The sequence below is a fragment of the Sesamum indicum genome, linkage group LG1 (assembly GCF_000512975.1).
Source record: "Sesamum indicum cultivar Zhongzhi No. 13 linkage group LG1, S_indicum_v1.0, whole genome shotgun sequence".
NCBI classification, from domain to species: Eukaryota; Viridiplantae; Streptophyta; class Magnoliopsida; order Lamiales; family Pedaliaceae; genus Sesamum; species Sesamum indicum.
The window spans coordinates 1,215,161-1,226,361 of NC_026145.1; the positions used below are offsets into that span (position 1 = coordinate 1,215,161).

Here is an 11,201-nt window from a genome sequence, read left to right on the forward strand (position 1 = left end):
AACGTAGTTTGAGATTAGTCACTATCATTGCCCAACATAAAGTAAATATATGATATGTGACTTAACAAATCCCAACCATTACAAAGAAAAATCCAAATTCTATCCAACAATCATTACTTCTATACTGACGAGTAAACAAGTTTTAAATATTTTTGTTTGAATACATGAGGAGTTTATAATCTTGTACAGACGAGTAAACAAGGCGTAAGTGTTTTTACCTGGATACATGGGGAGTCTATACTCCTATACTGACGAGTAAACAAAGCCTAAGTATTTTTGCATGGATACATGAAGAGTCTACTATCCTATATAGACGTGTAAATAAGGGCTAAGTGTTTTTGTCTGGATACATGGGGAGTCTATAATCCTGTACAGACGAGTAAACAAGGCCTAAGTGATTTTGCCTGAAAACATGGACAGTCTATAATCCTATATTAACGAGTAAACAGGGCTCAAGTATTTGTGCCTGGATACATGAAGAGTCTATAGTCCTATACAGACGAGTAAACAAGGCCTAAGTATTTTTATCTTGATACGTGAAATGTCTATATAGGAATTAAGATAAAATCCAAAGGTACATTTAGGGGATTTCCTTGTGAACTAATTTTGGGCCCATCTATAGCCCAACCAACAGACTCATGCCCAATTTGGCCCAGATCTCCTCTAATATTGGGCTGGATATTAAATTCTAAAAATCCAAACACGGCCTTTGCCAAATTCCTCGTAACGCAGGAGGATTGGAACATCAAAGTCGACCAAGATCAACTTGCAGGAATTTTATGGTTTCCTCTTCCGCAAGACAAATCCATTGAGCGCCCTCTACGTTTAAATAGAGTCCTTCATATCTTACCAGGTGGAGAAGGAAAACCAGAATTCAGAGTCTTGGTTCTTGTGATCAATAGAGGAGAAATTACCGGAAGAACGGAGGGGAAAGGAGGGAAAGTGAGGAAAGAAGCAGAGGGGGATGGCGAGTGAGGAAGGAATACAGCAGACATTGCAGGAATTGCAGAAGCAGCTGGCCAAGAAACAGATGTTTGAGAAATCTGTTTCCACCATCAGATCTCTCCTTCAGCAACACTATTCTTCTGCTTCACCTTCTCTACGGCAAGCGGTTTGTGTTTTTGACTTCCTTTCTTCATTTGGGTTTGGGTTTGGGTTGGGGTTGAATTTATTAGGGTTTGTTGAGTTATGGAGCCCATCGATGAGAATTGGTTCCTTAACCTAGTTTTAGCTATGGAGCCCAAGTGATCAAATGACAAAATTAGAATAAGAAATAATGGAATTTCTAGGGTTTCTTGATTCTTGTTTCTGGCCCTTTTTTTGGTTATAGAATGCAGAATTGGTCGGTTTGGATATGATTACATGTAGTTTGGATCAAAATTAAGGCTTCAAGGAAATAAGAAAACAAGGACTCATAGCTTAATGTAAAAGAGTAAAGTATTTCTTGTAAGATTATTTTATCAATTATATTGACCAACTGTTGAAAGGATTATGTTTTGCAAAGTTCAAGTTTTATTGCTTAAAGTGATCAAAGAGAAATTTATTCTGTATGTAGTAACAAAAACTTAGTCTACTAGGTAACTAAAGATAACATTATGAAGGTATTTGTTTTTATGTTCTATGATTTGCTTTGATGAAAAAAGAAAATCATTTTGTGTTTGCAGTTCTACACGGTAGTATGTCGGGTTGCAACTATTTTGAAGACAAGATATACTTCACCAGGATTTTGGAATGCCGGGCTTAACCTTTTCCAAGAAGCTGAACAGCTCGTCTCGGATGCTTCTGAGAGAAAGCACTTGCAGAGTTGCATTGCTCAGGCACGGGATCAGTTGGGTGAAGTCGAAAACCAGTCTGAGGATTTGAGATCTACAGAGAATAGAACTAATAGAGGTGCAAGATCATCGCACCTTACCAGTTCTTTTTTATTAGTTTCATATACATCTATTGGTGCTCGATTGCATGATCTGTCCTTGGTAATCGGAAGTGATGTATCTGGCACGATGCAGGTTACTTATTTGAAGGGCATCTCACTGTTGATCCTGAGCCTCCACAGCCCGATTGGTTAGTACAAGCAAACTTGCTCACAGCTGCCGCTACCTTGCTCCAGGGCGAATCTTCTGGAGAACAAGTGGAGGATACTAACTCTGTAGAAGGTGCTGTAAACCTACTCCAGGATCTGGTTGATAGACTGGATAACATTGTGCCTGAGGTATCTTTGATGCTTTCTTTTTCTTCTCTGAAACTGATTGCTGATTCCCGTATCCCCAAATTAGCATTTTGCCACACGATTGTATTTTCATATCATCAATATGACACCATGTAAACTTTTTGTCATCAACCTTTTTGCTATTGTCATAGCATCAATCACTGCCCCTTTTCCTCTGTTTTCTTTTGCTGTAGTATGATTGCTTTTTGCTTGCTGATTTGCTATTTAGTTCTTCAAGAAAAGGAATGTGCTTACCATGATCTTGATGCTATTCATCTATTGTTCTAAAGATTCTAGATGTTGATTCTGGAGTTCCAAGAGCACCACCTGCCAGTAAGGAAGTTGTGGCAAAGCTTCCAGTTACTACCGTTACAGAAGAAGTCTTGGTGAAGCTAGGCAAAGATGCCGTGTGCTCCATTTGCCAGGAGAATTTGGTCGTAGATGACAAGATGCAAGAATTACCTTGCAAGCATATGTTTCATCCCCCCTGCCTCAAACCATGGCTGGTAAGATTTCTTATGTTTTCAAGGCATTTTACACAGCAGTTTCAACTCGTTGTACACTTATAATAATCCGGATTTTGCATGAACCCTTCACTTGACAGGATCAACATAATTCTTGTCCAATCTGCCGGCACGAACTGAAAACCGATGATCATGCTTATGAGAGTTGGAAGGAAAGGGAGAAAGAAGCTGAGGAAGAGAGGAAAGGAGCCGCAAATGCCGTTCGTGGGGGTGAATATATGTATGTCTAGATGTAGTCAACGATGGATTATGCTGGCTCATGTTCATTTACATTTCGCTCTATTTCCCAACATTTTTTGTATTTCTTCTCGATTTCAGTTTATATCTATTCATAGGAAAATTCTTACCCAAATTTGGTTTTGGTCGAATTAAGCCGATCACAGCAAGTGTGATACACTTGACATATGACTGGTCACATTCCTAAATTATACACCAATTGTGATACACTTGATATATGACTGGTTACATTCCTAAATTATACACCAATCGCATTGCAAATGAGTTTTAGTTATCATACAATTAATTCAGATTCCATAGTGATATGCATATTTTCACGAAATGTCAAAATAGGCCGACTCCAATTTTATGGACCTTGGGTTTTTATCTTAAGGCCCAATATGGACTTTTATTACGTATATTTTTTATTAAAGAGTAAATTACTATAACACCCTTTGAGATTCAATTTAAATTTTTTGTCTTTTATAAATTTATAATTACAGTTTTAAAGTAGTAGTTATGATTACATGTACGTTTTTAATTTATGATCAAATTTATGCAAATATTTTTTAACGTATATTATACTGACACCTTTTAAAAAAATGTATTCCTAATTTTATAAAAAATAAAAAATATTTATATTAAAATTTAATATTAAGGATGGTAAATGTAATTTACTCATTTAATATTAAACTAGTCCACAAATTTAGGAGGAAAAGAACAACTGTTATGGGTGGCAGTCTTGTTACTGCAGGCCTACGCTACGGACGTGCGGCGGTTGTTGGATGATATCCTGTCCCTTAGTTGTAGCCCACGTGGCACCACTTCTCTTATTGGATATCACTGCCCTCAACCACGTGGCGCCCACATTCTCACATAGCCGTTGATTTTGACTCCTCACATCCACTCCGTCTGTCCTCCTTGCAGATGGTCCCACCGCTTTATTGCAATTCACACGCCATAGGAGTCAATTGCACCCTGCACCTGCTGCCCAAAATGCACCAGATGTGGGATTTTACACACATACATACTCCACATTCATACTAAATACAACACTTTGTGTAATGGGTATTTGCATAATTTTCATTAATTCCCAAATTTTGGAAATAAATAAATAAATTATAATGAGTCCTCTTGAAAATTATAATTATTATAAATAATTTTTTATTATTTAAAAAATTATAAATATTTTCTAAAATTAAAGTAGGTCTGACAAATATCCTTCCAAAATGGACTATCATTAGAGATATTTGTTGGATTATCATTAATTTAAAAAAAATATATTAATGAAATTAATTTATAATTATAACAAATCTCAAATGAACTTAATGTAGTTTACTCTTAAAAATTTCGACACATCAATCAGCTAACAATCCAGTGCACTGCAAAACCCACGATAAGCTACAATTCTTCCCAATGGTCAACGATAAAGCTCATTTTAACATCATATACCATATAATATATTTAATAATTTTTTATTTAATTTCAACTAATATATCTAAAATTTAATCTTTTTAATAGCTTCAATTCGAATGTTTTATGTAGAAAAGTGTTTGCAAGATATTGAAAAGTGTTTTTATTATTCTATTTGAAATTATATGTAAATTTGAATACTTCTAATTAAATGGGTATTTTAAGTCAACTTATTGGATCTTATAAAAAAAAATTGTGTACGAAAGAATTAGTAAATAAATGAAAATGTGTGTGTATATATATATATATATATATTTATATACATTTCTGATCTTGTAGGAAAATACATGAATCAAAATTTTATTGAGTTTTCCTTCTTTCTTTGGTTTATTTAGTATTAATTATTTATAAAACAAAATTGATAATTATTAGGGTAAATTACAAGGACCTTTCATGAAATTTGACATAATTACGAATACTCCCTTATTGTTTGAAAATTTACCAATGTCCCTCTAATTTTAACGACCGTCTAACAATTTACCCAATCCGTTAGAATTCCATCTATTTTTCTGGTGGACTAACCAAAATGTCCTTTATGGATTAGAAATTATAATTTTATTTTTTATGAACTAAGTGCATAATTTTTTTTATAATTTTTAAAAAAATTTCATCCATCCCGTTCGAGTTTTTTTATAAGTTTAAATTTTTTTAAGAAAATAAAAAAATACAATAAGGGCAAAGTTGACAATTTCATACTTTCATCTAATGATTATACAATTTCATCAAACATCAGGGAGTATTTGTAATTTTTTAAACAATGTAGGGTATTCATAAATATGCCAAATCTCATAAAAAGTCATTGTAATTTACTTTAATTATTAATTGGTCAAATCCGTTGAGGTTTATTACCACATATCTTATCATTTTATCGACTGTACTAAAATTTTGTTTTCAAATTGCTCTCAATTGTGTTCATAAATGCAAAAGAAATATTTTAGTTAGAACAATTATATTTATACCTTAATTAAATAAGGGTAGTTGTTGTAATAATATTGGTATTTTTTAGGAGTATGTGTAATTTTTTAAAAAATAAGAGTGATTTATATAAATAATTAATAATATTTTTAATGAGTATATGTGTAAGTATCTAAAAAACAAAAATAATGTGCATAAACAAATTATAGCTTATGATGTATAAATATAATTATCCTCTTTAAATCGAACCAAATTGTCTAAATCCCAAGCTTGGGCAAAGACATTTTATTTATCAAAATTTAATATAAAGTATAGCATGATCATGATAATTTGAGTCTCTGATGAAATATGAAGCTTGATTGATTTGGATCGCATGTCGTCAGTCATTTTACGGACCTTTGGAATAGTATTGGGATTTGAGAAACGAGCATATTATTAGATTTATTGGAAGGTTCTCAACTAAGATTTTTCAATGCCTAAGTTAGTAACGAAATTGAGATAAAATAAAGTGATCTGAAGTATTTAATATGGGTTTGAATGTAATAAATATATTATTATAAATGAAGTATAAATTGTGTATTTATAGTATCTGAAAGGGTCCACTTGCCTGTGCCACATGTCATGATCTTGAAAGGACAAAATGGATTGGCCCTGGAACGCACTAATGAAAGCGAGAGATAAAATGATAAAATTAAATATAAATCGATCAAACCAAGGGGTCTACCCTTTGTGTTCCCGGACGTTCAATATGGTATGAACAAGAGAATAAAATATTCATATGAGACTATGGTTATAAAACAAAAGAGATGCATAAACTTAAAACAAGAAAACCTCTTTCCATTCAAGTTTCCAACCAGGAATCGTTCACTTGAAGATCCCAATATAGAAATCCTCTAAAGTAAAGTCCACACCACACCGGAACGGAACGAACAAGACCTTGATCCCTTTACTAGAAGAGATCAAAGTCAATCTCTCACCAAGAGAGTAAAGGGTGGGAGGGAGAGGAGATGAGAGGAGTGTGTTCTCTACATCACTCACTATCTGTTGTTGTTTATTGTGTAATTATTTTTTAAATAATTATGTACAATACATATATATACGCCATGTATAGATAAGTGAAAATTTGTTTAGATACATTCCACTCATTTATAAGGTAACCCTTCCATCTATATGATATAATTCTATCATGCCATATACAGAGGTTCTAATTATGGTCAAATTTGCACTTTCCAAAAGTGTAATTTCTTAATCAATTCGCCTTCCATCAATTGGCTAGTGGGCCTCATTTAATGGACGAAATTTATATAAAAAATAAATTCAAGGCCCGATTAATTTTAATTAGATCTAATTTAATAAAAAAAATTCAATCAAATTAAGCGCAATATGTATTTAATCCAATTAAATACATAAGCCCAAAATATCTTAATTAATTTATAAATCCAATTTACCAATCAATTAAGATGAGCTCAATTAAATTAATTCAATTCATTTAATTTTGGTTTATCCATCCAATGGATCACCCCACGTGTACATAATCCAATTATTTATACCTTTCAGAATTAATTCCCAATTAGTTCCTTGTTCTTCCTCGATGATTTGTGTGTGACTCTCTAGGTTCACTTTTTAGCTAGACTTAGGCTAGTGTGTAACACTATCGATTAATTAAATGCAATCTAATTAATCGTTCTTGATCATCCATTGATCAAGAAAGCCCGCTACCATGGGTGGCTGTCTAGCAACGATACATAGCATTAGAGACTAAATCTGTGTGATCATTTAGGCTCCCGATTTCATACGGGTACGATCCTTCCATTTACTGTCTCCCAAACTTAGTTTAGGACATGAAATTAGTGTCAGTTCCCATCCTGGACATAAGCACCTCTTGCACAGATCCAAAATACAACCATCGTGTGCCCGTGACTGCCATGGTTCCTCAAATTTGAGGATTATTCCCATACTATCGAGCTAGGGATTCAAGTCATACCGACCAAGTCTCCAAGACTTCCATATGACGATCTCCACAAATCATTTCAGTCAGTTGGCCACCTTGTCAACTAACCCACTGAAATTACATATACGTCCAACTCACCAATGAAACACGGAACTCATCTAATGAATATAATTCTCAGTACAAGTCTTAATAGGACTCTCAATGCCCAGTTTCGAGGTCCTCGGCTTGAAAATTTTCAAATCAACCCTCAAAAGTTGGTTTTATAACCGCCATCCAACGTGCAGTCCAACTACATAGGTTATCTAACTGATCTGTGGGCATCTATTGTGATATTAAAGCGACGTTTTAACATAATTAGTAACCAACAGATATATATACCAAAAATAAATACTTACCATACTCTCGGAGTAATATTACTTGAATAAAAATCGCTCGAATAGTTCCCAAAATCTTCAATCCAATTGGCTTTCTAATCATCTTTTTCAACAGTGATCTTGTCTTATGTGTTGTCATGTGAACCAATGGCTCTCAGTAATGGGTCATCGGAGTCGGGCCGGGCCGAGTCGAGCAACCCAAGCCGTATCAAGAGGGCGCGGACCAATTTTTAAGGGTATTAGTATCATTTCCTCAATAATTACAATAATCTCCTATCACTTACCATCATTACATCCAAATTCAATTATCGTAAATCTAACTTTTAGTCAGTAATAAAATTATAATTTTACAACATTTTTATAATTATTCTAACATAAATAGTTGATTGATGATTTAGCACAACTATAAATATAAAAAGTTCTTCCAACTATGTAAATATTTTATAACTACTTTCCTCACCTCGCGCACACGCTTTAATGTTCTACGCACCATCACAATCTGACTAACAATTTGAAGTCCAATTATGAAACAGAAGAATATTTTTACACAGCGGTGGTGTGAATGGAATCCAAAACGACAATCCATTAATATGTTTATTCTTTTTAAATATTCATTTCCTATTATTATTATTATTATTATTGTTAAGATCTAATGCAATTTATATACATATAACAATTGAAAATAAATAAATCAACTTTTATAAAAAAAAAAAATAATAATAATTTACTCCTCTAAATATGACGCATATAATAATGAAGAAATGGGAACAATTTGATTGGTGAAAGGCAGCTGACAGGGAGAGATTGAAAGCGGTGGAGCTTGGCAGTTATCAACAATGGCGCTGCAGCCCTGCACTGCACTGTCATCAACCACTCTTCAAAATCATTACATTCAATAGCTTCCGCTGAGCTGGCATCACTTCTCTTTTTTTTTTAGAGAAAGGGTCGATATTTAAATTCACGAATTCTCGACTTCTACCCGTTATTTTTTTCTAAGGTAAGAACGATGAACTCTTATTAATTGGTTTAAATTAATTATAATAATTCCTATTGGATTACACAAATATACTCTGATTAATAATATCAAATAAACTAAATCTAATTAACATGTACTATTAAAGTAGAATCAACACATATTACTTAGTAAAAACAATACCTACTGTATATACAGCAAATACAACATTCCACGCATAAAACGAACTCCCACCCCATTATTGTACTTTAAGGGAAAAAAAAAGAATTACATTTAATATAAATTATTATGAAATAACTACTGTTAATTTTTAGACATATCACTGTAAATATTTATCGAATACTTTTAATTTATATTAACCCTTGAGACGATAATATTTACTTTATAGTCCCGTTCGATCTTTCGAGTAATTTATAATGTAGAACATAATACAATATAATTTTTTGATGTTTAATTTCTTTTTTTATGTAATATGTATTAAAATAAAGAATGCGGATGTAATAATCTATATATAATAAAACAAAAATATAGAGGCTATCCTAATAAATGTTATGTATACGCTTATTTGGATAGCCCTTGATTTTAAATAATGATTTCCTATTTTTATATTTATTGATTATTTGAATTTAAAATCTTGAATTTTCTATCAATTACGTTATTTTGTTTCAAAGTTTGAATTACTTATAACTCTTATTATTTTTTGAATACATAATCCTGCAAACGTTGCTTGCTATATTTTTGTAGACGTTTTGAATTTTATTTTGCACACTTAAAAAGATTATGGCTTATTATATATTTAAATTTAAATAAATGGACCATTGTTTATTTTTATCCAAAATTAAGTTAAGCTTCACTCATGTAATTTTTATGTAAATAGTTAGTAAAATAAATGAATTTTTTTTATTTTTATATTCAACATACTTATGTATTTTTATATTTATTAATTACTTAATATGAAATTAGTTGTCATTTATTTATTTATATTTTATAAGTAAGTTATTTACAATTTTATTGACGCAATTTTTCTAAAAATACAATTCTCCTGTACCTTGGCACGGGAGTAATAAAAGTGTTATCCTTAATCAGCATAGGATGTCTCTCAGTTATGATTTCTATAGAACAAACAAACAACCGTTAAAATCACAGTAGAAAGACTTCGATAACAGTCCCTTTGACGTCTAAGTCAAATAAATCATAGAAAGAAAGGTAATAAAAATCGTAAGAATCCATATTAGGGTGTTGGAGACATCGAGGTTAGGTCGTAAAAATTCTAAAAAAAGGACAGGAAATCCAGAGCTTGTTTGTAAATTGAGATAATCAGAATGTTGGGGAACAACTGGTGATGCAGATTGAATGCGAATGAGTGATTCAAAAAGGTGTTTAGGAAGGAAGGAAAACTGAAACAATGAGAGGAAATTAAGGGTATGGGGCATTTCTGTCCTGTTCAGGCTGTTGTGTCTCTTTTATGACTATATATTAAAAGAAAGGGTCCATGTTCTTTGTTTCTAATTCAACTGACTCTCATAATGCATGCTGCATATGTAATAATTTTAATACTGGCAAATATTTCAATGTTGGAGAATCATCAAATACTATATATATATATATATAATTTTCAGACAGTGACTTAAGTTTGTTCTTTCGATCAATGCAAGAGAGGAACGCCGTCAGTTTTCTGTACCCCTTCTCCTGTCAATTCCAGTAGTGCATGCCTGCAGGCCCCATTTCAGCATCCATATATATATATATGATTTATGACTTGATTGCATTTACACTTAGATTATCGAAATTTTAAAAGTGATCGAAAATCATTAGGTAAACAAAATTTATCGGACCTTTTTATTTGAGGAGTGATCGAAAATTGTTAGGTAAGTATTCTAATACTCGAATATTAATATTATAAAAAAGATTCTTATATTCCGTTCTTACCAAATATGATATGCCAATAAAATTAGAGCAAATCGATTTGCAACCTTAACTAAGTACCTCCCTCTCCCATCTGCTCGAGCCCATGGGCCAATATTTTATCGATTTTCAATAATTAGTGAGTTTAATCTTTATAAATACTAGCGATCGAAGCACATGCTTAAATTTTGATTTTTTGTTGATTTAAATAATAAATGAAAGATAAAGGAAATGACTTGTCAAAACTAGTAAAATATTTTAACTCATGCATGAATATGACATTATTGATACAATCAAGTGACTGTAGACATGGTTATTCGACGGAAGCCCCTCGCGTTCACTACAAGAAAATGATTCGATATGTAAAGAAAAAATTAATATCAAAATCTACATCGAACTAATTAGCAAGTAAAATATTCATTATTAATGAATTTATATTATTTAATATATATTTTAATCAATTTATTAGTAAGTAAACTTTTTATATTAAATAATATAAATTTTACTCGTTAATTAACTCGATATTTGAATAACATTTATAAATATAAAATAGGGATTGGCATTACATAAGTCCCACATCATGAGCTTAGATGAGATGTGAAGTCGGTTTGGTTTGATCATGTAAGACGTGGAGAGATAAGGAAGAATAACCGATTTCACAGCC

At 32.1% G+C, this 11,201-nt stretch overlaps 1 protein-coding gene across 1 annotated transcript; it reads left to right on the forward strand.

Annotated features, from left to right (window-relative positions):
- On the forward strand, positions 724–3,181 carry LOC105165680 (E3 ubiquitin-protein ligase AIP2). The gene is made up of 5 exons (XM_011084806.2): positions 724–1,111; positions 1,665–1,890; positions 2,007–2,209; positions 2,497–2,712; positions 2,811–3,181. The coding sequence occupies exons 1-5, from the start codon at positions 965–967 to the stop codon at positions 2,958–2,960; spliced, it is 942 nt and encodes a 313-aa protein (XP_011083108.1). The 5' UTR covers positions 724–964; the 3' UTR covers positions 2,961–3,181.

Excerpts from the sequence above, each read along its gene's own strand:
- LOC105165680 (XM_011084806.2), top strand. The coding sequence starts at position 965 with ATGGCGAGTGAGGAAGGAATACAGCAGACATTGCAGGAATTGCAGAAG. Across the intron at positions 1,891-2,006 it reads AGAGAATAGAACTAATAGAG|GTTACTTATTTGAAGGGCAT; the intron begins GTGCAAGATCAT and ends GGCACGATGCAG. Across the intron at positions 2,210-2,496 it reads TGGATAACATTGTGCCTGAG|ATTCTAGATGTTGATTCTGG; the intron begins GTATCTTTGATG and ends ATTGTTCTAAAG.